The 27702-nt window shown below is 41.4% G+C and overlaps 1 protein-coding gene across 5 annotated transcripts; it reads left to right on the plus strand.

Moving 5' to 3' along the window:
* The first annotated feature begins 740 nt into the window (after positions 1–740).
* On the plus strand, positions 741–25838 carry slc4a4a (solute carrier family 4 member 4a). Of its 5 annotated transcripts, none has more exons than XM_085909196.1 (28): positions 741–794; positions 880–1107; positions 1699–1776; positions 4729–4802; positions 8911–9078; positions 12273–12408; positions 12995–13155; positions 14261–14440; positions 16405–16500; positions 18149–18225; positions 19429–19586; positions 19725–19812; positions 20104–20258; positions 20503–20613; positions 20683–20857; positions 20964–21097; positions 21313–21587; positions 21669–21739; positions 21815–22000; positions 22069–22182; positions 22252–22413; positions 22695–22873; positions 23001–23073; positions 23163–23231; positions 23305–23478; positions 24027–24176; positions 24724–24803; positions 25511–25838. In XM_085909196.1, exons 3-28 carry the CDS (start codon positions 1766–1768, stop codon positions 25617–25619), a joined length of 3366 nt encoding a protein of 1121 aa, XP_085765322.1. In that variant the 5' UTR covers positions 741–794; positions 880–1107; positions 1699–1765; the 3' UTR covers positions 25620–25838. The 5 variants fall into 5 exon arrangements, with proteins under 5 accessions (XP_085765322.1, XP_085765320.1, XP_085765318.1 ...); XM_085909194.1 differs by lacking the exon at positions 16405–16500 and adding an exon at positions 24288–24381; XM_085909192.1 differs by lacking the exons at positions 741–794; positions 880–1107; positions 1699–1776; positions 16405–16500 and adding an exon at positions 24288–24381 and having other exon boundaries at positions 4234–4802.
* Positions 25839–27702: the final 1864 nt, after the last annotated feature.

The raw sequence follows: 27702 nt of genomic DNA on the forward strand, positions 1-27702 counted from the left end.
ATTGCACATATAAACAACACACATTTGCATTATTAGATTTTTTTTTTTTGTATTTCTATTTAGATTATAACATGCACCTTTTTTGAATGCCGGGGTTACGGATAGTGGGAAGAGAAGCTGCAGATGAGATTTGAAACAAAAACAAAGAAAAAGTCACAATAGTGAGGCATATATGCAAACTATTAGTACAATGTTCTGCCCAGGCATATGATCAAATGATAAAATGTACTATTGATCGTAAATGTTGTACTTAAAACAGACTTTGCATTTGTATGCATGTGACATGGTTCCATTTTTATTGTTTGCTTTGTGTATGAGCAGATTAGCCTTTAAAAACAACCTAGAAAGCTAGAAAACGGAAATTATGAAACTGTAAAAATTATATGTTGAAGATGCATGCTGGAGTCTCCCACAACGGTACACCAGCAGATGGCGCTGTAAATTGAAACAAAAGAAAATGCCTTGCAGAGATTGCAATTGGGAGTACTAGATGGAATGCTTTGATACATTATTAATACTGAACAAATATGTCAACATTGACAATAGAAAAATAGTCAAATTAATATGATAATACAATCATTACTTAATAGTATTCCTTTTCAAATGTACTTTTTTTTTTTTCTTTCTTTACAGCAACAACACTTGTAATGACGTGACTGTGCGGATGGCGGGGTGCACCCTGGACTGGTTACCAGTCAACTGCACTTTTAATTTTTTATTTATTTTAAATTACCCTCATTCGGGTTTGAGAGTGAGCTTAAGCCTATCCCACTTGACTGTGGGCAAGAGGAAAGGTATACATACCCTGAACTGGTCGGCAGTGAATTTTTTTCAAAATTGTATCATTAACCTTTGATTTCATATCTTTTTCTCTTGGAGCTCATGATGATGATGATGGAGGAGCGACGGTGCGCGCCTTCTCCTCTTCCTCGTCCTCCCCCAGCTGCACGAGAAGGAGGAGGAGTGGCCTGGACCGGTGGCCGGCCGAGCGTCACTTACAAACTGGAGTGGCGCTCCTTCCCGACGATCACTTGTTCACCTTCACGGTGGGACCGAGACTGCGAGACGCGCACGGAGAGCGAAGGAGGCAAAGATCAACTCCCTGCGGTAAGTCATTGACACACAACAGAGGGGTCAGCAGCTGGGGTCGCGCTGTCGTTCATCTCCCAAGTCATTATTTCATGAAAAAAAGAACAAAAATGTTTTATTTGAGAATTTGGGGACATTTTTCAAATAGTTTTGCCTTTATTATTTGTCCACTTGAATGGCTTAAGATTTTTTAAATGTGCCAAATAATTTTTTTTGTACATTTTGAAAATATTTTTATTGTCTTTTCACTAAAATGACTTACATTTTTTCATTTGTAAATTTGCTAAATATTTAAAATAATTTTGTCAATGAAATATTTGGAAAATTTGAGGTTTGACGTCTTTTGAGTACTTTTTAATTGTTAATTGTGATGTATAGTCTCGCGACTGACTCAAGCATCATCGCTGTCAATCAAAGTGGAACCTTATTCTGTTTTTACAGGCAACATATTTTGGGATGCAGCCAAATTGCAAGCCAGTTTATTAGGAACAGCTCTATCTGTAAACTACAACCGTAACAATTTAGATTAGTAACTCAAAAGCGAACAATATCAAGGATGCTATCTATGATGGAGCTAAAGTTTAACTCTGTGTATGTATGTCACTTCAGGTTCTAACATAGCCTGGGTCCTGCTCAGCGCATTCCTCACTAAAATCATCGGACACTGGCCGACAAGATGAGCAAGAAGTAAGTGAGCACGACAATCTTGGACAATGCGCTAAAAAGTCAGTGCAGTTTGTGAGGGATGACTGTTTTGGGATGAGGAAATCATTGTAAGGGGGAACTGGTCCCTCGGAGGTGAGTTGAAGTATAAACGTGTTAAAGTTTAACGTGAATACAAGTTGTAGCCATGTAATTACCAGGGTAAATTTTTTGCTTGAAACATTTTTGTTTTCCAACACATTAGCGCAACTCAACGTAAAGCGGCGTGACATAATAGCACTTCATAGAACACAAAAGCCAAACGTTACATAAGAGAACTTTAAAAAAAAAAAAGGAAATTTAGCCACGTTACAGTCTACTCGTATGGGGGCCGAGTGGGTCAGCCGCCCACCTGAACAGGTAAACTGAGCTACCACGTTTCAATTCCTGCAGGCTATCGTCAACACGAGCACAGCCAACCAGTGATCTTTCTGGTGAACTTTGTACACACACACACACACACACACACACACACACACACACACACACACACACACACACATATACATACACACGTGGCCGCATGGGGTGGCGTGCGGGACACAAGGCATGCGTGTATGCTTCCATAATGTCTCGCAGACAGCGCATAGTGTAAGACGCCTTCAGGGCTTCTTGGTATTTTCCGAAGCGCTCTTAGACATGGAGGACAACACAATGCAGGCTACTTGACTTTGTTTGGGCCCTGGAGCAGCCTGACAGATAGACTATCTCGCCAAGGCGACAGATAGCGAGCCTAGAGTGCAAAGTAATACCCCCCGGCCCGGCTTATCGATCGTCAATACACTCCTTTTGTAGTACAGAGCCTCGGAAAATCTGTGGACACTTATTACTTTCTGCTGGAATGTCTTTCATAATAGTTATTTCCTACACAGCTGCTCACACAAGTCTGCCGTTCTAAAACGGCACATTATTTCCATTCGATCGTTTTTGGCTTTATGAAACCTTCTGTTGATTTATTGCTTTCACCCCCCCCCCCCCCATGTGATGAAATCCCAGCAAAGAGCTTGTAGAAGACATGGAAAGCCATTGTATGTGATTGAGTAAAGATTACAGCAGAAGAGGCCAAGCAGTTTTATAGTTTTAGTGGTGTATCAGAAGCAAAACTAGCATAATCTTCTTTCAGTAGTCATATATATACTTAAAAGCTGGACAGGGGCTACAATTTTTCATCTATTGTGAAAGCACACAGGATCACACACTTCCTAACTCTATTTAAGATATAATAATAATTAATAATAATAATAATGTGTTGAAAATTATTCTCACAAATACCACACTATGGCTTGTAGACCCTTTGGGGTCTTCGGACCCCAGTTTGAGAGCCGCTGTTGGAGAGGACATATAAGTACAGAAGATAATAGTTAATTAAATTGTAAAGTGAAGCAATTACAATGGAAGAAAGAAGCCAAACTGCCTTATTACATATCATATCAAAAGCTAAACTAGCCTAGTCTGCGCCCAGTAGAGGATTATATAAAAATGCAACTTAATATAACATCTTGTGGACTGAGGAGTTAAGTTTGAGCCCAGGTTGTCTTGTTGTACCCCAATTTGATCAACAGATGGCAACGACGGTAGCAACAACCTGGGCTACCCACTATTGGGAAATCCACAACGTGTAGATGAGTAGAACATGTCTTCTATAAGTAGATTCTTCACTTGTTCCACGCTACCATGAAGGCCAACCAACAAGAGAACACATGGAACATCAACAGTAGTAGAGACCAGTAGGTCTTCATATTTGTCTCATAGTATACCACAAGTTAAAGCCTGCATTGCTGGTATTAATTAAGTTAACTGAGGGAAGCGTGCGTCGTCGTGGGTGTTACGACTCGGTTGTCGTTTAAGCAAAGCCGGCGTAATCCTGTAAGGGCGGATGAGTAGACAGACGTGATGCCCCACTTGTTTGTGCCTTGGAGGAGGGGCGAGCAACAGGTAGAGGCGGAGGAAGGAGAGGATGGGCATTACCGAGCATATGGAGAGGCTTTATACTATGGTTGTGTGTGTGTGTGTGTGTGTGTTATTTTACTAATTATCAACTTCTCTGTTTTAATGGGGCACTAGACTATATATAATACATGACTTGAATTTTCTAAATCATTTTCATCTAAATTATCGTGGGTAAAACCATGCCTAGTGACATACTTCAGCTCGGGAACGAGTCCCCCCCGCATTATTTAAGAAATTTAACATCGCTGTCCGGTTTAGCGGTTTGATGCAATTGTGACTTGCTGTTAGATAGCTAACTAGGTCGCTACGCATCTCCCTTTCGAAAAGTCCGCTTGCGTGGCAGCATTAGAGCGCCTCGTTGTTGGACAAAAGTGTGCGCACGTCACCCAGGAATGGTCTAACAGCGCGGGTTGAAAAACAAAAAGTTAAAGTTTTTTTTTTAATCATTCAAATATGTAGGGCTACACTTTTCTTTGTGATACGTCAAATTTAAAAATGCTAATTCACGATATTAGCTTTCTCTATGCGTCAACTTTCCACCAATTCCATGTGGCTCTGGTACGCATCCCTGCGGTTTATTGTAATAAATGATAGGATCATTGCGACGAGTTCAAATGTCTGTGTTTTTGTTTACATTAAGGCATGAGCTAACCCAATTAGCAGACACTTCCTGTCCTTGTCTTTACCTCCCACCCAACCAGATTAACTCCACTACACAACCCGTTGGCGCACTGACCGGCTACGCACTTTGCCCTCGTTCAAGGGAAACACACATTCTTCACCTTTGAGGTTTTTTTTAAGTCCCCTGAATTGAGGGGCAGCGTTGGGGTTGGGTGGGTAGGGCGTCATGAGCGCCACCAGTAGCGCCCGACTGAGCCCTAGCCCCAGCCCCAACCTGCTGCAGGTGAACGAGCCCAGAAGTTATGGCTCCATGCTGTCGCTGGAGGAGCGGTGTGAGCAGTCTTTCTTCCTCTTTTACTACTATAGGATGGAGGACGAGGCCGTGCTGGACCGCGGGGCGTCCCTGGTCAAGCACATCTGCGACCAGGAGGAGGTGGAAGGTATGGTCAACACCGCCTTGTTTATTCAAATGTGTCGTTTCTTTACCCCGCTAATCCACAAGATGATCAAAAAAAAAATATGGTGACAAATATGATGTATTATCAGTTGTGTGTAACAGGTTTAATATTAAAAATAACAAAACAATGGTAAAAAAAAAAAAAAAAAAAAGGGGGGGGTCCTTAAAGTCACTGGGCAGTTTTATTTTTTCATTACCAGGTGCTTATTAGGTTGTTTTTCTTCAGATGGAACCGTAGAGGGGAATTCTGAACAGTTTCAGCATAAAAACCTTTTGCCGGTAACCTAGTGTGGTTAACAATGATGCTAAGGCTAATGGTACTAGACTCTGAGGATGTATGTAAGCTATCATCCAATTAAAAATGGTTTTGATTGAATAAATAAAACACATTTGTCTCAATCATAAATGTTTTGAGATGGTTATGAAAAATAGAACTTTTTATTCTATTTTGTAAGATGTTTTGAAGCCATTTACATTTTTGACTTGGCAATCCTCAAGACAATACTCGCCAATGATTTAGCTAAACTAAGCTAAGCTGTATGACTAACAGATGGGATTTCCTTTTGCCATAGAATTACACTAGCGGGTCCCTTCATTCGCTAACACCTTTAGCTTTCAATGTTGGTCGTATCGTAAATCCCAAGAAAGTGAAATACGAGAAAGAGTCACACGTACGGTTGAGCAGATGGTTCTCACAACACGGTCACACTGGAGTTTTGGCAGCTGTCACCCCAGCTTGAACCCACTCACACTTCCTGTGTGTGTCAGTATCCTCTGCTGGAAAAATCATCTCCACTGAGATGCAAGTTCATCTGATATTCGTTAAAACAAAAAGCAAAAAAGCCAGTGTGACATTCCTGATGTGATGAGCCTTGGCGGAGCAACTTTGGAGGCCTATTTTATCTCATCAGAGCCTCGATTAAGCAGAATTCCCGCTCGGGGAATATCGGAATGTTGTGTCACAGTGTGGAAGTTTGAGATAAATAGTGTAGCGCTGACCTTTGCTTGGAATTCAAACATGTTCTTTCATTCAAATGTGCCAGCCAGGGATAATGAGATCATGTCTTGTCGCTGTGAAGAAGATAAGATGTAATTTGAGTTCAGTTAATTGCTCCATAAAAGGTGCGAAAAAGGGAAGCAAAAACTACAAGAGGAATAAAGTTAAGCGAAAAATATGACAATGACGCGAGAATTATCCATTTCAATCAATCTAGAAAAAAAAAAAGCCATATAGAAAGTTCTGGATTTGTCAATTGCTGTGTTCTGACCTTTTAGAAAACATTTGTCAGGTCTTTCTGAAATTTGATTTGCCACACAGAGACAAAATAATTCTTAAACTGAATGCTAAAATTGAAAACGGACAAAATCTAACGATGTATTCAGTATCTAGTAAACAAGCACACGATTTACAGTGTTGCCCACATAATTAGCATGCAATCCGTGTTCGAGGGGTGCTACCTGCCAATATCATCCCCGAGCTAGTTCGGTTGCCGCGGGTGACGGGCGCTCGCCGTTGCCTCCGCTCAGAAATCTAGCGGGCTAAACAAACCTCTCTGCCGGGGCCAGTGCTTGGTCTTCATTCAGCTCTCCAAATGAGAGAAAGAAGAGGAAGTAGTCGCACAAAGCTGCTGTGGCATGGTGCAAATCTTCCTTTCCGACGCGCTGACTTACTCTTTTGCCACCTTTTATCTTTTTTTTAATTTTTTTTATCTCCTATCTTTGTACAAATTGTATTTTGAATGTTGAGCAGCATTTCAGTGGATGTCCATTTATATGTGGATTTTTGCTATTCATGAGCCGGCCAATACCCGAACCCTCTCCTAATTTGAATTGTTATATTTTTTATGACACTGACTGATTGACAAAAGAAAAGATTGAGACATAACATACCAAAAATGTACCAAATACTGGCCCAAGATCAGGGTACAGGCAGTACCCCTAGTAAAAACCTAAAAAAAAAAAATCAAATCATGGCAACTTAGAGAGAAGCTAACGTAGCCTGGTTTACATCTTAACGTTGTGCTCTTGTTTCGTTCCAACATCCCAAACAACAGATGAGACTCGAACACCAATCAAATCAAAATATAAATTCTGATACCAACAGCACATTTAATATCTGTCATCTATTCTGAGTCGGTTCAAGCGGTAGTTCTCTACAACTTTGGAATTGTGCTGAGTCAGCAGTGTATTTATTTATTTATTTTCACGATAGGTGTTCTTTCGAAAAGCGGGGGGCCTGTACAGTATGCAGGCGGGACTTATATTGATTTAGTGTCAAAGTGTTGTCCCTTAAACAAGAGCGGGATGCCATTTTTGTTGAACGCAAAGCCTCCCGGTCAGCTGCTCGAGTACGGGCCATGCTGGCTTGAAATATAGCCTTGAAACATCAGACGCTTTCCAGGCATTACAAAGTAAAAAGAAATGGCATCGAAAAAGGACGCCGCAGGATCGGAACCCTTGTTGTATTTCGACAAAGCACTCTGGAAAACAATGCATTGTTCTCAGAGTGAATAATGAATGTGGTTGTGCGCTAAAAGACCAGCATTGTTGTTGTTTTTTTTTTTGCCGGGTGTCTGACACTTCCTGCTAAGACACGTGGCTTCAAAAGGCGGCTTTTGAAAGAGAGCCTTTTGTTTTGATTGTGTTCAATTCCAATCAGATCTTGCTCGTTATCTCTGGCTGATTTAGTCTTTCAATTAAGTTTTAGCTTCGGTTTGAGGTTCATGTCACAGTTTGCCGTTACGGTTTTGCAGCTCGATGCACACAAGTACTCAGAAATCACTCTGTCGGCAGTTACAATAAAATATTGATCCAAATTCAAAATCTTTTCATTTTTACGCCTCGTACGGCGACGAAGCGCGTATGGTGAATGGGTGCCAAGTGTGAACCGATTTAACCTATCTGCTCCATCGGTAGTAAATATTATGGGTTGGCAGGCTAAATGCACTCAAGTGGTTTAGCCTTGGCTCGGGCTCAGCAGAAAATGTATATGCCCAAATACTGCCAAGAATCAAACGCTGTCTGCTCCATTTGTAGTAAATATTATTGGTTGGCACGTTGGCATTCAAATCCACTTAAGTGGTGTGCTTTGAGCAAACACATTTGTATTTTGTGCTTTAATGAGCGTGAACGTGACCTCCGCTTAAGAATGGTCCCAATCGTCTGCGACCCTGCCGGTGCCGGCGCGCCGGGCCGCTATTTAGCCCGGATTCACTATTACGTGCTACTTCTTTTTTAGTCCAAATATTTGCACTGACAGTGTACCGTAACCTCTCAGAGCCCACGCTCAGCTCCCTCGCGTTCGTTGGGAGCCACGTGAGAAGAGTCCTTGCTGGACTCAGCTCAAGGGCCGGTCAAGGTTATGTTTGGACCTTGTTTTACTACTATTTATTTCCTCTTGGTATTTGTGGAAGACCATAAAGTGATAACTGTACTTTCTTTATTCCCTGAAGAAAAATTGGCTCCTGTTGTACTGTCATTTTATTCCTGGAAAATCCCAATGTAATAAGTCTTTTTCCATGACATCACTTTTTCTCATGATGTTACACATTTATTCTGGTAAAATTCCAAAGTTTAAAATTCTATTCTCGTAAACTCACTTTTCTAATAATACAGATGTCTTTTATAAAATAAAAACAATGCATATTACTACCTTTACTCAGTTAAGTGACATCATTTTTTTTTAATTATAATATTTTTGCTGTATTTTTTTTGCTGTAACAATGAAACATTTTCGAAATTCCTCTCATTACTACCTTTTCATCTTTCATCTTCAATTACTACTTTATTTTTGTAAAAGAAACACATAATTATTGTAAAATTGAAATTTGGCTCCTGTAATTTCATATCTCTTCAATTTTTGGGGTAAAATAACAAATGTAGTATCATTAAATACAATATTCAAATCTAAGTGTTTTTCTAATAAATTTAAAATTCTTTTGAAATATAATAATTGTATTATAATTATGTTATTTTTTTTATATCATTTTGATGAAAATTACAATAGACACTTTTTCTGCAACTGTCTCGATATTTCACTATCGCCTCTGTGAGGTCATTTCTTTCATCTGGTTTCGGGTCTCTGCCTTTAGGTCACCACACCATTTACATTGGCGTGCGAGTCCCCAAGAGCTACCGCCGACGCCGACGCCACCGTCGGCGAACGCCCGGCAACAAGGACAAGAAGGATCGACCGTCGGAAAACGCCTCCGACAACGAGACCAACGACGAGGTCGACAACAGCATCCTCAAGCCCCTCAGTGAGTTCCCGACCGCGTCAAAGCACATCAAGCCTCGCGTCCGTCTCGCGCCGGCCTTGCTGACTCCACTTTTTTGTATCTCTGACCGATGAGTTGACAGAACGCTCGCAGTAATGGCCGTTCAGATCTCCCGGGGGGTGATCTCGCCCTTGACCTATCACCTCTGCTCTTTTTTGCGTGCTGTGTTTGCAGCTGCATGTGTTGCTCCGTTTTGTCCTCGGGCGCAGTCGGGATGTTTGGAGGGTCTCTTGTAGACGAGTTGGGTCAAGTTAAAAGTGGAAAATATTATTCTGTTATCAATTGTATTGTCTATCTACGCAAACAGGCTCCAACGGATATGGATTTTTTTTCCACACCAGTTCCAATACTTGGAAGATTAGAATTCCAATACCGATTAATCGAGTGAGTTAAAAAAAAAAAAAAAAAAGAATCAAATGACAAAATTGATGTCTTCTTAATATTTGTTTGATCAGGATGTGGCCAATATTTAGCATGAGATTTTGATCCGCTTTCGTGATTGCTTTGTCACTCAAGTGCTCTTTCGAGGCCGAGCGAACGGGTTCTGATTGGTGCGACAACTGGATTTGAAAATGTGGACATGTCTCTTCGTGTGTTCGTGAGTGTGTTCGGGGATTTTCTTCAGCACAAAAATCCAATCACACAATAGATTACAGGCGACCCATCTGTTTTCGGACGGTGACTTTGGTGCGTTGATTTATTTGAGACTGATTTGCTTCCACAAAGGCCGATGATTTAAAAAAGAAGGCTTTGTGCCATTTTTCGCCTTTTGATTAATAAGTGGCGTGTTCATTCACATTTTCTCATAATCATTGATAAACAAGGCAAAAAAATGAAAATAAATAGACCCCAACTTTACTATCGTAAAATGACTAGATTTTGTATCACGTGTGTGTGTGTATTGTTTATTATATTAAATATCAAATGAATTTTATATATATATATATTTGATATTTTATTGATTTAGATTTTTGTAGTAATATGAGAACGTGCACGTTCACTCATCTTTCGAAGAACAAGATGGCGGCTGTGACGCTGATTTTTGTTTTTCTGCCAACAGCGCGAGGAAATGTTAACAGTCAACAAACGTCGGAGCGCATTGCGTACTGGTCGTACGGGCCACATATTTCACCTCATATCGTTTATCAGTCTCATTGAAAGGACATGCAGTGCTTACAGATAAATAGATAGATCGGTTGGTAGGTTGATATTTTTGCTTTTTTTTTCTTCAAAATAATATATATCACTGTTGTCATCTGAGAAATGTTGCCTTTCCCATCACGAAATTTGACAAACTTTGTTTTTGTATTCTTGGCTTGTCTCTTATCGACGTGGGTATTACGACTTTGGGAAGCTTCGAGAAATATTTTACTTTGACCTTTTTTTGGAGTCCAATAGTAACTCGATTAATCATTGCTGCCTATTAACAAATGTGGGAGCGCTATTCGAAGTGGACAGTGTCAATTTTTCCGATGGCCGGTCTTGGTTTTGCCAAACGGTCGGCGGAAATTGGGCCAATCGTTTGTGTAGGATGCATGTCAGGAGCGAGCGGGACCTTTTTGGCTAAAGCTCTGCATCGGCGGGGCCATTCTCCCCGCATCTCGTATCCCATGATGCCTCGCTGCCCGGGACAAAGTGCTCTTTGTATGCGCTCAGTGGCTCTCGGCGAGAGCGCACACACGCCTTTGAAATTGCGTTTGAGCGTTGGGATTTTCATTTCTATCCCCTCCGCCTCTCGGTGCTTGCGCTCTCACCCCTCTTTGCTTTCACCCTGCCCTGGATCTCACCCTCCTCGCCCCCCCCCCCCCCCCCCCAGCTCGCTCTTAGCAACTGCTGGAGTGGGACAGTAACCTTTTTGCTGCCTCATTTTCTCATGGATGTCTATGAATCGTGAATTTGGAATCAGACCCAAAGTAGTCTAATCAAACATTACATTAAATTTGCCACTATAAAAAAAAAAAAACCATGTGGAGATATATAATCATCTAATATAAAAAAAAGTAATGTGGAGAGGGGCTTTGCGCTGGCATGGCCGCTTTAGAGCGCCCCGTTGTAGCAATGCGGAAAAGCCCCGGTGGGATATATTCCAGTCGTCTGATGATTGAGAGCAGAACAGAGGAAATGAAAATGAACATTTTTGAAGCCTCTTTTTCAATATACTTGGGATTTTTTTTAAATCACTCAAATATGGCAATATTTTCAACAACACCTTTGCCATTGCTGTGTCAAACATATTTATTTTCACTTTCCATGGATTTTAAGGAGACTTAGGTAGCGCAAAACAAAGAATAAGTGCAGTCTGCTGATCCGCTGAATATATGTCCGCAAAGTTGCATTGTATCAGCAAATAAAAAAATAAAAAAAAGTCAATTTAGCTTCACATATGAACTTTTGAAATACTTGCATAATTTACGTTGAGTGGCGCAATGATGATTTTAGTTCAGACGGTGGACGAGTTTGTTCTCAGTTCCCAACCAATCAAGCTCCCTGTCAAGACAAGCACCCGGCAGATTTTGGATTACACTCTCGAGCTCCAAAAGAGGTTTCAGTGACTTTGATGGAGCTGTCATTTGAACTTTATTGTGACTTTCCTGCGAGTGTTTACCGACGCTTATCGACTTCATGAAAAACGATTCTTTACATACGACCCCGTTGAGATTTCACCTCGTCCCTTTGCTAAATATTCAAATGAGATCGAGCAGGGAGGAGGAAAGGAAGCCAAAGCCGGGCCTGAAGAATGGGCCAGTTTGCGAAGCCTTTCCTAATTGTCACTGAGGGGCTCCCGGGGGCAGGCGGCCAAGCCAATGGCCGACGGCGAGAGGGGGGGTACACTGGCACTGACGCGCAACAGCTACAAAAACTCCCCCCTTCCCCCTCCTACCTGTTTCACAAAGCAGCTGAGAGGCTCTGTCACTTCCAGGGTCTCTCATGAGTGCTCTGCTTGTGACTCGCACCTGAAGAATCAAACCTCGGGGTAAACGGGTGGGGGGGCTTCATTTATAAAAAAAAAAAAATGTCTAATAATAATAACCACCAAGATGAGAAAAAGGACGCCGCCGAGGAAAAGGGCGAGGAGGTGGCCATGGTGATCATACCTAGGCTGCCGCCTCCCCCCGAGGCCGATTCAGAGGCCCCCCGCCGCCCTTTGACACGGAGTATCTTTCCCGTCTCCGCAGTCTCGTCGGCCGCTGAGAGGATCCGTTTTATCCTCGGGGAGGATGATGACGGCCCGCCGCCTCCGCAGCTCTTCACCGAGCTGGACGAACTGCTGTCGGTGGATGGCCAGGAGATGGAGTGGAAGGAGACGGCCAGGTAAGGTCGGGGATGGCGATACTTTCTGGGTGGTCCCAGGTGAGGATGACCTTGAGAGGCCAAGTAACACCACATCATTTATTTTTTTCAAGATTCCTAACGATAATTTTCCCCCCAGAAGTGGCAGAACAATAGAACATTAAACTTTCATTGACAAATTTTCATTTCAAGTGTAAATAGGAGTACTAGCAGTACTATGTGGAAAAAAAAGATGTATCGATGAAGTTTTTATGATCATTTTCTCATTTGGTTGTCGTGCAAAAAGTGCAAAGAAGTTGCAAAAAAATCTCTGAAATTGAACAACAGTTGTCGAATTTTGCTAGACTTTGTTTTGGTTACTTTTCTTACTGCACAAATACGTGCAGGGGGATCAAGTAGACCCCTGCAAGGATCTACAAAAGATGTGTGGACTGTTGGCAGTTGCTGACTGGCTGGGCTCCACATGCAACTTGTAACTCAAGGCCAATGTGGAGCTAATACAACGCGGCTATGTGTGGCCTGGAGAAAACTGGGGGGGAGTAATAGGAGAAAAGCGTACGGTCATCCAAAAAGGAGATGAACAATTGAGATTGTTATACGTCTGCAGGTGGATCAAGTTTGAGGAAAAGGTGGAGAAAGGCGGCGAGCGCTGGAGCAAACCTCACGTGGCCACCTTATCCCTGCACAGCTTATTTGAGCTGCGCACCTGCATCGAGAAAGGCACCATCATGCTGGACATGGAAGCGTCCACCTTACCTCAGGTGGTTGGTGAGTGCTCGACGCTCACCACGTCAGCCACGCCTCTAAACCGACGTCTACGCACGTATATTTGAAAGTATTTTTCAATACAACAAAACAATTCAGTGTATCGTAGCAACCTTACATAACCTGACAAAACAAAACAGGCAAAATAAATGTCAATATTTGGCACAGGGTTTTTTTGTTTTTTTTCGAGGCCAGCAAAGGTCCAGTCCTATGCAATAACTTTGACGCGAAGATGACGTCCACTCACGCCATCTCCCAAACTTGCCCGATAGAGCAAGAAAGGAGGAAGCGTTACCGCGAGCAGTGATGAATGTGAAGTAATTGAGCGCACTGGCAGTGGGCCTCTTGCTTTGAGCCCATTAACCACAGTTGCCTGTGACTGAGGTTCCTCTCGTGTCTGTCAGCGTTGTTGTTTCAAAATAGCATCCATATTTTGATTGATGCATCATGTCACAAATGCTTGTTGCACAAAATAACTGCACAATAATCACAATTAACAACTTGCATGAGTTACAAGAAGTTTGTGTTTGTTGTGAATACAATAAACGGTATTAAAACTAATTTCAATCATTTTTAGATTATGCCTGTAACTCATCTTGAAAGTTAAGGTGAAGCATTTAAAAAAAAAAAAAAAAAAAAAAAAAATATATATATATATATATATATATATATATATATATATATATATATATATATATATATATATATATATATATTGCAGCTTTATTCTGACAATGTTTCGACCCATTCTGGTTTTGAGCCCCTCAAAATATACATGTTGTAATATTACACATTTATATTATTAAAATAATATTGGAACTTAATTTATTTCAAATGGAATGATTATACCCTTGTGTAAAAAATACACTTAAAAAAAATCATAATATTAAAGCTTTCTGCTCCTATTTCCTATTTTGTACATTAAAACTTAAATCCTTTTCAAATAGGATCTTTTGTTGTTGTATAATACAAAATACTACCTAAAAAAAAAAAAACTAAAATCACAACTACAAATGCATTCTCGGAAATTAAAACTTTTCTTGCAGAATGATTGCCGTATTACATGATTTTTTTTTTCTAAATGATAAAAACGACCGTGTTATTCCAGAGCTGATCACGGACAACCAGGTGGAGAGCGGCCAGCTGAAGGCTGAGCTGAAGGACAAAGTGATGTACACGCTGCTCCGCAAGCATCGGCACCAGACCAAGAAATCCAACCTGCGCTCGCTGGCCGACATCGGCAAGACGGTCTCCAGCGCAAGTAGGCTCTTTTCCAACCAGGAGAACGGTAAAATCACTCTTGCCAGTCTGCTGCAGTCTCCACCGGGGTCCTCTTCAAGTTGTTTAAAAGCCACTCAGGATCACCATATTTACGTAAACAATACATGCTCTGTTCAGTACAGTCCACATTGTGTGCAATAACTAACAAGGCACCTTAAAGCTTTGCTTAGTCCTAGTAATTTAATTGCACATTTAAAAAAAACAATTAACTTTTAACATTTGTCTAATACTTTATATTCAAACCTGAGAGATGAACTCCTTCCACAGTTGAGTTCATCTTGACACAGTGGTGCCGTGACTCACGACTTAAATCAAATCAGATCTTTTCCGATCCAAATGTATGAAAATGATGTTTCAGCCTGCCCCCAAAACATTGACAAAATTTTGTTGAAAATGTTTTTAATTTAAAAACAAAACTAGCACTTGACAGTATTGTGATCGAAACAGTCATGATTTCATGTTTCATGTCCCACGACATTGATGCTAATTTTGCTAGCACGTCTTTGTATCCCGCGTTAGCATTAAGCTAGCGGAGGTTACATGGACAATGGGATTAAAAAAACATGTCATTCTCTTTGTTTCATGTTTAGTTTGACAGTCAAAGTTGTTGATTCACTAAGTTAATTTAAAGTTTACTAAGTAGCTTAAGTTCACTGTCTCCCTTGCAAGTCAAGGTACCACTCCAGTTGTTTCTCACTGCACATACTGAGTAGCTTTTAATATGTTCATTTTTAACTCGTCAACTTTGGAATGTGGTAGTTTGCCTCTAGTAGGCAGGATGGCCTGTCACTTTTTTTCACCGAAATTTCTGACTCTCTATTCAATCAACCCTCGTAAAATGTTTATTCTGGGCCTCATGTTTTGCAGTGGAACGGCACAACTGCACTACATCATGCGGACAGTTGTTTCTATTTTTCTGGGTGGCTTTATTTACTAGTTTCTGGAAGTATGCTAAATATGATGCCTACAAGCAGCAACACTGCAAACTTCAACTTCTTCGATAAATATGTGAAATAAATTTCTCAAATGCTAGCATTATTATGATTTCTATATTTTACAATATTATTCTTGTATACATAGAATACAGATATGACTTTTCCCCTCAAATATTATCCTTATTTCCTCCACCAAATAGCCAAATAAATACAACTCGTCACGTTTAAAATTTTGTTGGACGGTGAAAAGTGACACGCTGCCAATCTAAATAACCGTGTCGTTGTATCTATGAGTAAGTCTCTGGAAAGTAAGCACTGTTTTATTACAATCATTTATGGCTCTATTTCCAAGGATGGGCTCTGGCTTCTTATCCAGTCGCCGTTATGACGACATCTCGCCGATCACCTCCTTCAAAACTAAAAGTGCTTCGTTCCAAAGGCTTGCACTGGATGTGTATGGTGTCATCATAATAACTTGCAGTGGAACCTCACAGCCACCTCCAGCGGGACCAAAATTGCAATAGAAATAAGTGGGAAGAAAAAAAACTATCATTATATTTATTTCAAAAAATACAGTAATCAATTTCTAGTATTGAGATTAAAATCATAAATAAATTGCTATTTTTATTATTATTACAATTTGTTGTTGTTGTTACTTGTTGGTTAGTCGATTCGTTTGTTAGTTTGTCAAGACTAATTGTTTTTGTTAGTTAGTTAGTTAGTTAGTTAGTTAGTTAGTTAGTTAGTTAGTTAGTTAGTTAGTTGGTAAAGTGCATTAAATTAAAAACAAACAAACCCTCTCAGTTTTAAGTCAACAATTTGCGTTTTGGAGCTGGGCGTTTGGAGGTTCCACTGTTGCATCTCATTGACTTGATTTGGATTCAACTCACCAGCTACTTTTGTATGGGTTGGCTCAACTTTCACTTTCTGGGTGTGTGGCTATTCCCTTCCCTGTCTCTTTCTTCCCAACGTCTGTCACCTCTGTTGGACCGGATCACTAACCTGCTACTAAAACAAACACACATACTAAATGAAGCCCGTAGTCCTCTGGAGACCTCCGTGACGTGCCTGTCGAGCGGCATCTCAATGGAGGACTTGCAGAGTCAAAGGAGCATCAGCATGGATTGGCTCAGTAAGTCCACCTCGCTGACACCACAAGCACAAGCCGGATCACAAATGGACTCCGTTTTGAGCTTCGCTTTTAGTGCGAGACACATCTTGTGGGCTTAAGAAGACGTGAGGACTGGTTTGCACTCACTGGACAATTCAGCCAAATTCAATGAGACTCAGATTACCTCCACCAAGTGTCAAAGGGTCAGGCTATGTTTTCATTCACGTTAGGTAGTAAGTTAGTTAGCTAGTTGGTACACATCTGTTAATTTGGTGATATGTTAATTGGTGGTTGGATAGTTTCTTATTTTTGTTGTTGGGAGTTTGTTTTTATTGCAGTCCTTTAGCTCTTTAATCGGTATAGGGCAGGTAGTTATTTATGGTAGCGAGTAAATCTTTTTGTTGGATATCTGGTTAACTGATGGCTATTGGTTTGTTGGTTGGTTTGTTGGTTGGTTAGTTGGTTGTCAGTACTTTGTAGTTACTTTTCCAATTAAATAATAATTTCATTTATTTATTGCCAGTATTCGTTAGTTTTGTATCCATTTATATAGCTAGCTAGTAATTTTTTACGGGTGGCTGATTGTTAGTTACTTGTTCGTTACAGATTTGGTTGGTTGGTTGGTTGGTTGGTTGGTTGGTTGGTTGGTTGGTTGGTTGGTTGGTTGGTTGGTTGGTTGGTTGGTTGTCATGTGTTGATTAGTTAATTAGGTACTTTTGGTTAATTGGTTCATCGTTTGTAATAGTTTGTTAGTGAGCTATCTGCTTTATTATTTAGCTATATGTTATTTGATAATTATCTTGCTTGATGGCTGATATTTGGTTGTTTATTTGTCAATACTAGGACTCAAATTCTTGTTAGCTACTTAGTTTAGGGTGTGTTTCCGACTCTTTTAGGATCGTTTGGCCTTGGCGGAGGTCGACAAAATGTTTTGTATTAAATTTCATTTGGTGTACTAAATTTAAATAAAATGAGAAAATGTGCTATATTTTAACACCCGTAGCATGCTGACTAGTTAGAATGCGTCAATTACCCTTCTATGGGTTCATCCTAGCTGCTCTACAGTCACCAATCAGGATCCGTGAGGAATTCCCCCCCGAGGCTGCATCACGCTGACAAAGGCGTTATTACCCACGATGCCGCGGTGACACAGATGATGAGTGCAATGACAGTATGTGGAGGCCAGCGGAAAAGCTTAAAGTCAACATCGCTGAAGAGCAGCGAGTGAATCAGATGTAACAACATTGTCAATCTCAAACAGGATTCATTTCATGTTTGTTTTGGCTAATAGCAACACTAAGCTAGCGGCTAAATTAGCTTGTAATTGAAAGATGATTGCTTGTACTGTATTACCAATTACAAATCTTGCTAGGCCAATGTAGTGTGAAGATCGAAAAATTTTAAATGTGTTAATATCCCCTTTCATGTTAGCTTTATCGGCACTCCATCTGACAATCAATTCCCAGTCATTTGTAGAACACACCAACTGTCCTAATGAGTAAATTGTTAGGTCTTGCATGAAGTCTTGGTGGTGGTTTGCTGGTTCTTCCATGATGTTATTTTTTTTTTAAGGCTGTTTTGTTTTTCATATTTGATCCCCTGTCCCTCCTTCTCCCTGGTGGAGGTTACATCAGGTGGACTTCTGACAGTCCACATGTCTTTTGAACAGATAATCCCACCACCACCCACCGGAACCTGACCTCCAGCAGCCTCAATGACATCTCTGACAAGCCGGAGAAAGACCAGGTGAGTGTGAATGTATGGTTATTTCATATTTTCGACAGGGCTGGAGCAGACGTGCAGATCGAGAACAGTCAGCTGTGTTCACATCCACATCATGGCAAACTACAAAACGACACATTTTTTAAAATATGCCCTTATGAGCATGTCTACGAAAACTACAAACACCCGGGTTAACCCGGATCCTCGCTGTCACGCCAAGCGTAGATCATACAGACCGTGCACTGGTCTCGGATATGATTTAAAATGACTAATAAGAATGCATAAATTGCTAACAGTTGGTATGCTAACATCATGAGACACACTGAGGTGGTGTGATATCTACAAAGTGCAGGTACATCCAAACGTTGTTTGACCCTGGTGGAGGTTCATCGACTAAATATTAAGTATATGAATACATTGAATACATCTGATTAGCTGTATTGTGTTGTGAAAATCACTTTAGAGGTCAAACAAATTCCGGTTTGAAAGATAAGCTAGCATGATTAGCATGATAACAACAACACTGATAACATTGTCCTTATAGTTTTGTTCTACTGTTCTGTAGTCCGCTGGTACAATCAACCTGTTCTTCGACCTTGGACTCATTGTACTCTCTTTTCACCATTACACTTGTTTATTATAAAGTTATAAATGTTCATTGAAGGCAAATACAATAAAATGAATGAATAAGTAATAGCACACGTGATAGCATACTTTGACGGCACTACGTCTGTTTATTAGTTTGCGGGTTACTGCTTTCATTTATTGCTATTCACACTACGTAGAAGACACATGGCACATGAAGTATTTATGACCTCAAGAACATTATTGTAAGATAACTCCATGCCATATCATCCCTCAGTATTACTGTGTATCGCAATGTAAAACTGTTGCTGCGAATAAATAATAAACAAACACACCATCGCATGTTGCTACAGGTGCAGTTAGATACTGACAGAACCTCAAAATAAACAAAGAATGTTTTCACTTATTGGGAGAACTTAATTGAAATTAGTATTTCTGTGATTGGCCACCCTCGGGTGGATGACCCACCCTACACACTCCACCTTGTTTACGCGCCCCTGCATGGAGGTACTTCACCGATATTGAAATGGTGACAGAGCGAGTGTCTTTCTTGGTTTTTTTTGCTGCTTCAAATGAAAAGGGGACTTGATGTAGTCTTTGAAGAACACCATCTTCATTGTATTATTTTTGTTTGTTTTCTAGCTGCGGAACAAGTTCATGAAGAAGTTGCCCAGAGACGCAGAGGCCTCTAACGTGCTGGTGGGCGAGGTGGACTTCCTGGAAACGCCCTTTGTGGCCTTTGTGCGTTTGCAGCAGGCCGTCATGCTCGGCGCCCTGACGGAAGTTCCCGTTCCCACCAGGTACGCCGCTGATCGAGGGGAAAAAAAAACCCAAAAAAACGTACAAATGGTTCCAACGAGATTCATCAAAAATCGATACTGCTTTTATAGTTCAATGCAAATACAAAATGTAATCATTTGTATCGTCTACGTTTGCAGATTTTTATTCGTTCTGCTCGGGCCCAAAGGTAAAGCCAAGTCCTACCACGAGATCGGACGAGCCATCGCTACCCTCATGTCGGACGAGGTGGGATTTACTGAAAGGAATAAAAAAACATTTAAAAAAAAAAAAAAAGGAAATAACGTTGAAGAAATCAAATATTACTGCAATTTAGATGAAACACTGATTCGGATCAACAAATGTATCGTGAAATAAAATAACAGGTTGAAGATTATATAAAAACATCAATGAAAACAATGTGCAGGTTTTGTGTTTTATTGCAAAAAAGTTTGTGTTTTGGTGCATTTAACCACCATTTTTTACACAGCAACTGAGTTAACAATGATAAACGAATAACCATCATTATGTCACGTGCAGGTGTTCCACGACATCGCATACAAGGCCAAGGACCGACAGGACCTGCTGGCCGGCATTGACGAGTTCTTGGATGAGGTGATCGTGTTGCCTCCCGGCGAGTGGGATCCCGCCATCAGGATTGAACCTCCCAAAACGCTGCCCTCCTCAGACAAAAGGTCCTTTTAAATGTCTACTTGTTGCTAGGCGGAATTCACGTGGCTTGAGAGTCACAGCCCTCTAAGTAAACAACGAGGAGGCTTTCTCGGAATAATGTGACTTCAGAAACTTTTCACCGCACTAAAAGGATTTTATTTTCATACTATCTGTACTAATACATATTATTATGCCCCCCTTGTATTTGACCAGCACAATTAGCATAGAGTGCTGTCCACCAACTTTAACTCAAAGCGTGTATTTCAGGAAAAACATGTACGCTGGTGCAGATGCTCAGATGAACGGCGACGCGCCTCACGACGGCGGTCACGGAGACGGCGGGCACGCCACGGGCGAGGAGTTGGAGAAAACGGGAAGGTGAGACATCACCACAAACAGTTCATGAAATAAAAAAAAGTCCTAATTCGTGCATTTGATGTCTTTCAGGTTTTGCGGCGGCCTGTTGCTGGACATCAAAAGAAAAGCACCTTTCTTGCTCAGCGACATCACCGACGCCTTCCACATCCAGGCCTTGTCTGCCATCTTGTTCATCTACCTGGGCACCGTCACCAACGCCATCACTTTTGGCGGACTGCTCGGCGACGCCACAGAGAACATGCAGGTCAGAGTGGCACATAACTTTGAGGATGTGCAGAAAAATAGTAGCAGAAATGTCTACTTGGTTCCTTCCCATGACTGATTTTGGGTGTTGTCGGTGTTGATTTCAGGGAGTTCTGGAGAGCTTCCTGGGCACGGCTGTAGCGGGCGGTGTCTTCTGCCTGCTGGCCGGCCAGCCGCTCACCATCCTCAGCAGCACGGGACCTGTCCTCGTCTTCGAACGCCTCCTCTTCAATTTCAGCAAGTCAGTGTCACTTATTCCCCTTTCAATAATACGACTTTATTCTTATAACAATATTACTTTTGTTCCACATGAAATCTACTCTCAAATCTTTTCTTCTTTTTCCTCACAACATTCCACAAATTTCACAATAATAATAATAATAATACAACTTTATTCTCAATACAACTTTTTACCTACCTCATATACAATTTGATTCTTGCGCCGCTAAAAACCAGGGACAACGAATTCAACTACCTGGAGTTCCGCCTGTGGATCGGCCTGTGGTCGGCGTTCCTGTGCCTGCTGCTGGTGGCGACGGACGCCAGCTACCTGGTCAAATACTTCACGCGCTTCACAGAGGAAGGCTTCTCGGCCCTTATCAGCTTCATCTTCATCTACGACGCCTTCAAGAAGATGATCAAGCTGGCGCACCACTACCCAATCAACTCTGACTTCCGGGCAGAACATGTCACGCAGTACGACTGCCTCTGCATGGCGCCCACCGTCCTCGGTGAGGGAGCGAGCCGTCCTTCTTCTCCGTTGTAGTCTATGCGGACATCATCAAGCGTTTTTTTTTTTTATACTGGTGCAGAAAACAACTCGGACTTCACAGGCGACCCTTTAGAAGGCACATCCATCTGGTTCTGGAACAACACCGATCTGGTAGGTTGTTTTTTTTTCCCGACACCTACACCTACGGACCGGAACCACTAAAGGTTCTGTCTGAATTGCGTGCAGCCAGTGAACGCCACGTGGTCATCTCTGAGTCGGAGCGACTGCCTGAAGTACAACGGCGAGCTGGTGGGCAAAGCGTGCGACTTTGTCCCCGACACCGCACTGATGTCCATCATCCTCTTCTTCGGCACGTACACCTGCTCCATGGCCCTGAAAAAGTTCAAGACCAGCCCCTTCTTCCCCACCACCGTGAGTCCGCCACAAAATCTCGTTGGTACGCTTTCGGGTTTTCACCGTGCGTTTCGTTGGCCGCTCAGGTCAGGAAACTCATCAGCGACTTTGCCATCATCCTGACCATCCTCCTCTTCTGCGGCGTGGACGCGATGGTCGGCGTGGACACTCCGAAACTCATCGTGCCGACTGAATTTAAGGTGAGTACGAGCGTTGTGGGTTTTTTGTTTGTGTTTGGCCGAGATCTTCAAATCTCCCTCCTCCTTTAGCCGACGAGTCCCCTCCGAGGTTGGTTCGTGCCGCCGTTCGGGGGCAACCCCTGGTGGGTGTACCTGGCCTCATCCGTGCCCGCCCTGCTGGTCACCATCTTGATCTTCATGGACCAGCAGATCACGGCGGTGATCGTCAACAGGAAGGAGCACAAGCTCAAGGTGAGTGAGTGAGTGAGTGACCCATTGCTCACGTTCTCCGCCGTCAAACTTCGCACGCCTGCTAAATGTGTTTGTCATTCCTCTCATGCCAGTGAGACATGTTTCACGCCAGTGAGGGAACACTTCAAATGTTCTCTCGCAATCCAAGCCCTGGCTTTTTCCATTCAAATGAAGCTAACAGTAAAAGAAACAATTAAAAATCATGTGGAATCATTCTAATGATGTTATAGAGTTGACATTGTTCTTATTGTCGAGGTTCATTTGATTTTTCCGTATTCCAGAAAGGTGCGGGCTACCATCTGGATCTATTCTGGGTGGCCGTGCTGATGGTGGTGTGCTCCTTCATGGGCCTGCCGTGGTACGTGGCGGCCACCGTCATCTCCATCGCTCACATCGACAGCTTGAAGATGGAAACGGAAACGTCGGCGCCCGGGGAACAGCCCAAGTTCTTGGGAGTCAGGTGCGTTTCGAACTTCACCGAAAAAACAACAGTATGGCAGTCCAGCCGCGTGAAGATGGGTCAAGTCGAGGACAATTTTATTATGACGTATTATTTTATAGATCTGCTGCTGTGTATATGATTGCAGGGAGCAAAGAGTCACTGGCGTCGCTGTGTTCATCCTTACCGGACTGTCGGTTTTCATGGCTCCCATTTTAAAGGTCAACATTTTTTTTTAGGTTTAATTTATTTTTATTTTTATTCATATCTAGAATAACAGAGCATTTCATGGTATTGATATCTCCATTAGTTTATCCCCATGCCGGTGCTGTACGGCGTCTTCCTGTACATGGGAGTGGCCTCTCTCAATGGAGTTCAGGTAGACTTTTCATTCCATAATGATGTCATCATTTGAATCATCCTGCTTCAGTCATAACATTTCCTGTCTGCAGTTCATGGACCGTCTGAAGCTGCTGCTGATGCCGGCCAAACACCAGCCTGACCTAATTTACCTGCGGCACGTGCCGCTAAGGAAGGTACACTTGTTTACCTTCATCCAGGCACTCTGCTTGGCCCTGCTTTGGATCCTCAAGTCCACCGTGGCCGCCATCATTTTCCCCGTCATGGTGAGACAACTGAAATGGATTTGTGGAAATAGTGGGAATCTTGTGATTAAAACAATGAAAGTCCAAGTCATGCTGCTCTCTGTGTATATTTATGAGACGGTGTGTTCATGGGAGAGTGTGAAAGAGTTCCAAGAACTGTCTGTGTCCCCCCCCCACATTTTCACAGGTGCCTGCAGAAACGTGCACTTAAGAAGGGAAGCCCAAAATAGCAAAAGAGTCCATGTAGATGTGTATTTTATTATGGAACAACAAAGACAATATGTTCCTAGTTTTTCAACAGGCCTGCACAGTTTCAGCAGAAACATGCACCTGTTGGTCTTTGAAGGGTCCTGAGGCAATCTTGGAACAGTAAAACAGCAAAACACTTTGAGGGCTTGCCAAGTTATCAAAAGCAGTTATTTAAAATTTTTACTTTTTGCACTTAAGTACATTTCCGAGACGGAACTTTTGTTTTCGTACAGGACTTGAATCTGTTCAATTTTTTTGATCCTCACCTCCACTTAAGTACAGCGTGAGTACATTTGTCACGCTCTCCACCCCCCGTTTAGATCCTGGCGCTGGTGGCCGTGAGAAAGGCCATGGACTACATGTTCTCTCAGGACGACCTCAGCTTCCTCGATGACGTCATCCCCGAGAAGGACAAAAAGAAGAAGGAGGACGAGAAGAAGCAAATCGGAGAAGACAGCGACGCCGATGACGTACGTGCATAAATGTGTGATTCCACAAATTTGAATTCAAAATGGCACACTTGCGGTTTTGGGGGTGAAGATCAGATCTTGAAGACTTTGTGTGTGTGGTCTTTCCAACAGTCTGACTATCCTTACAATGAGAATGTTCCCAGCATTAAAATTCCCATGGACATGATGGAGCAGGAACCGTTTTTAGGTGGTCAGCCCTCAGACAGTGAGTAGACGACCGGGAGGCGGCGGTGGCGGTGGCGCATGCAAACCACTTCCTTCTTCATCTTCATCCTCTTGCTCCTCTACTTGCATGAACATTTGGATTTAGCGCTGTTTGATATGAACAGATGCCTCCAACCTTGTTTTTGTGTCACTTCTTTTGCTCTAACAAGTCTGTTTTCTTTTCAATGCACTAACACACTTGCTTGTTTTCAGCGGTCCTATTTCTTCACACATTTGTTCATTTTCTATGAATACTAATATCTATTTTTGTTCTCGATCATTCTTGTTTCGATCCTTTTTTTTCAATTCTTATTTGACATCCAATCATGTGTCTCCTCGACAGAAGAGAAGTCAGCGTCGTTTCTCGAGCGACACACGTCGTGCTGAGCAGCTTCGCTACTACCGGGCCAACTGCTTGTCCAGGTTAGACACCCAAACACAATATTGTCATTATTTGCATAACATGGAACACATGAAAAAGTGTACACACACACACACAGAAAACTTATTTCGATGGGCACAGACAGTACATTTGTTCAGTTCAGTTGTATTTAGCTTTTAAAGTTCTTTTTTTTTTTTATCATTTTCCTAATTATATAAAATCTATTTAGTTTAAGTATTTCTTTTTAAATAATTACCCCAAAACCCTTTTAGGATGAGCACATCGGGATTACACATTTTACAAGATGTCTTTTTAGTGCATTTCTATACACAGCTGCTGAGTCACCAAGAAACATTCTTGCATGGCTGGGTTCATGAAAAGCGTGCAGAGCTAATGTCGGACAGAGCGTTATGATGTAACACTGCGATGACACTGCAACCCTGCCAAAACCTAATCCCGTTTCTCTGAAGAAAAATTGCTTTGTGCTCAAATGACCTCCCCGCAGGCCTTCAAACAGCTTTGACAAAATAGCAGCGCTAGCATTACTAAACTAGCATTAGCACCGGCCGCATTCAACTGAAATTGACATTACAATCTCAATGTGAGTCCGAAGGCACTTTGACCTCAATCTCAGCATGTTGAGATTGATAAAAACGGATAAATTAATCTATTTAATTATGACAAAACTCAATATTAATTAAATACACGTATAATTCTAAACGTCTTGGCTGTTGACGTTTTTTTTCAGCCCCGGGATGAGTCCGCTGAAGCCGGTGCCTCAGATTAGAATAGACATGGACCCGGACGACGGCAACCCATTCTACTGGTCGAGCCGAGGATCCGAAACGTCTCTGTAGGCCCGCCAAGCCGCCACGCCCGGTAGTGGTGGTGGTGGCATCCAGATCTGGAGACCCTCTCCACCTCCCCACCATCTTCTTTCTACTACAAATCAGAACATGTAAGCTAACTCTACTACTTCTTCTATGCAACTGCAGCTCTGTCTTTCCCTCCCTGCTTCTTTTTCTATCACCCGTCTATACTTTTATAACATGTGAAAAAATAAGGGGGGGGGGGGGGGGGCGGACATGAATCGCTTATATATGATAACATTTTCCTGTAGCAGGAAATGTACATTTTCATAGTCTACCTCTTGTTTCAGACGAACAAGTGTGGATTGATTGTGGGGGATTTGTTGAAAAGGTGTGCTTATGTGATTAAATAGCTATTAATGGTGAATTAAAAATGAACAAAACGCAGTTTCTGATTTGTTTTTTTGTACTAAATTAAATCGAAACTGTTTTTTGGGGTGTGTGTGTGTGTTGGTAACTTTCGTACATTGGATTCTTCTCAGCTATGGGCAATTTCGCATTGGAAAAAATGTGATGACCTTTCAAGTGGCTTATAACGTCCATTATTCCTACAAAGTCAATAACAAATCAGAGTTGACATTTTTAACTCAAGTATTTTTCATTTTCTTGATTTTTTTTTTTAAGTACTTTTAAGAATAGGAATATGTAATACAGTTTTAAATAAAGAAAATCCCCTCATATAGTTCTGGGAATAATTTAGCTTTTATGACATTGTGCTAGTTAGCATGAGGTCTGGAAACTGAATCCAAAATTCTCCCCAAATATCCCGGTAAAAGTAAAGATATCTGTCAAGCACAGATTTTTTTTTTTTGTTTCATTTCTTTTCTTTTTTTGTTTTTGTTTCTTCTGTCTTCTGAGGATTCTAGCAACGTATTTGCTAATTTATGATCCTAACATTCCCAAGATAATCACATAAAAAAAATCAAAACAAAGAATGAAACACTATCTTTTTTTCCTTTACTGTAATTTGGGAGGCACATTGTAAGCGTGACTATTTTAAAGCTTACTTTTAATCATGCATGTTAGTCCATCAGCCAAAGTAACAATATGATGATATTTTATATTTATAGTCCATGTGTGTTTTTGTTTGTTTGATTGTTTCTTTGTTATTAGCCAAAACAAATACACTAAAAATCAACAAATTTGAATGGGCATAAATACAAGAACTCACAAGCTGTATTGGGGGGGGGCGGGCTTTTCATTAACTGTTTATTTTATGGTGACTTTTTAGAGTAAGTACTTTAGAAATTCTATTTTTCAAATGAAATGTATATTGAAAATAAAAAGTTATTGAACAAACATTGAGTGACTTGCGTACTTAAATGAAAAGCAAGCGATGAACATGTTTGCCATAATTCCTGATGAATGAAAGCACAGCTCCCTCTTGTGTCCGTTTCCGCCTATTGCAACAGAGAGATCGCAGCTTTGAATCACATTTTTGATATGATTACGGTACAAATGAGATGTTTTGACAAAAATTTAATTCATTGGACTACATTTTGGGGTAATATTTAATAAATCTTTTTCATCTTTACTTTTGTTTGCTCTTGTCACTTTGGAATTTCTTTTTTGTCTAATTACAACGTAGGTTGTTCACAACAAATTTTGATAGTAATTTCCTCTTAAGGACGATTTCAATTTTATTCTTGAAAAAGAATCTTAACGGAATGATTTTCTCCTAATTATGATTACTTTTTCTATCTTTTCAATTTGTGATTTCTTATTATTATTATTATTACAAAAAGAAAGTAAGCAATAGCTACCGGTAAGCCCACTTTATATGGTAAATGACGTAACCATCTAATCATTTCCGGCTAATTAACTGAAGGGAAACAAAGCGATGATGTCGCCGCATCTCCTCTGGCGCCCAATTGAGAGCATTCCGTCTAATTAGAAACCGAGTTTGAGAAATTTTGCCCGCTGACGTCAAACAGAGATTTCATGGCCAAACCGTGACCTGGATTGGGGGGTCGCTGATGGTCTCGGGGTACATTCGCCTGATTTGTGAGATCGATTGAAAACCGATACTGACAGATTAATTGATTATTATTTCAGTTTGATTTTACGGCAC

Source organism: Syngnathus leptorhynchus, chromosome 4 (genome assembly GCF_054491065.1).
Source record: "Syngnathus leptorhynchus isolate UIUO chromosome 4, UIUO_Slep, whole genome shotgun sequence".
Taxonomy (NCBI): Eukaryota; Metazoa; Chordata; class Actinopteri; order Syngnathiformes; family Syngnathidae; genus Syngnathus; species Syngnathus leptorhynchus.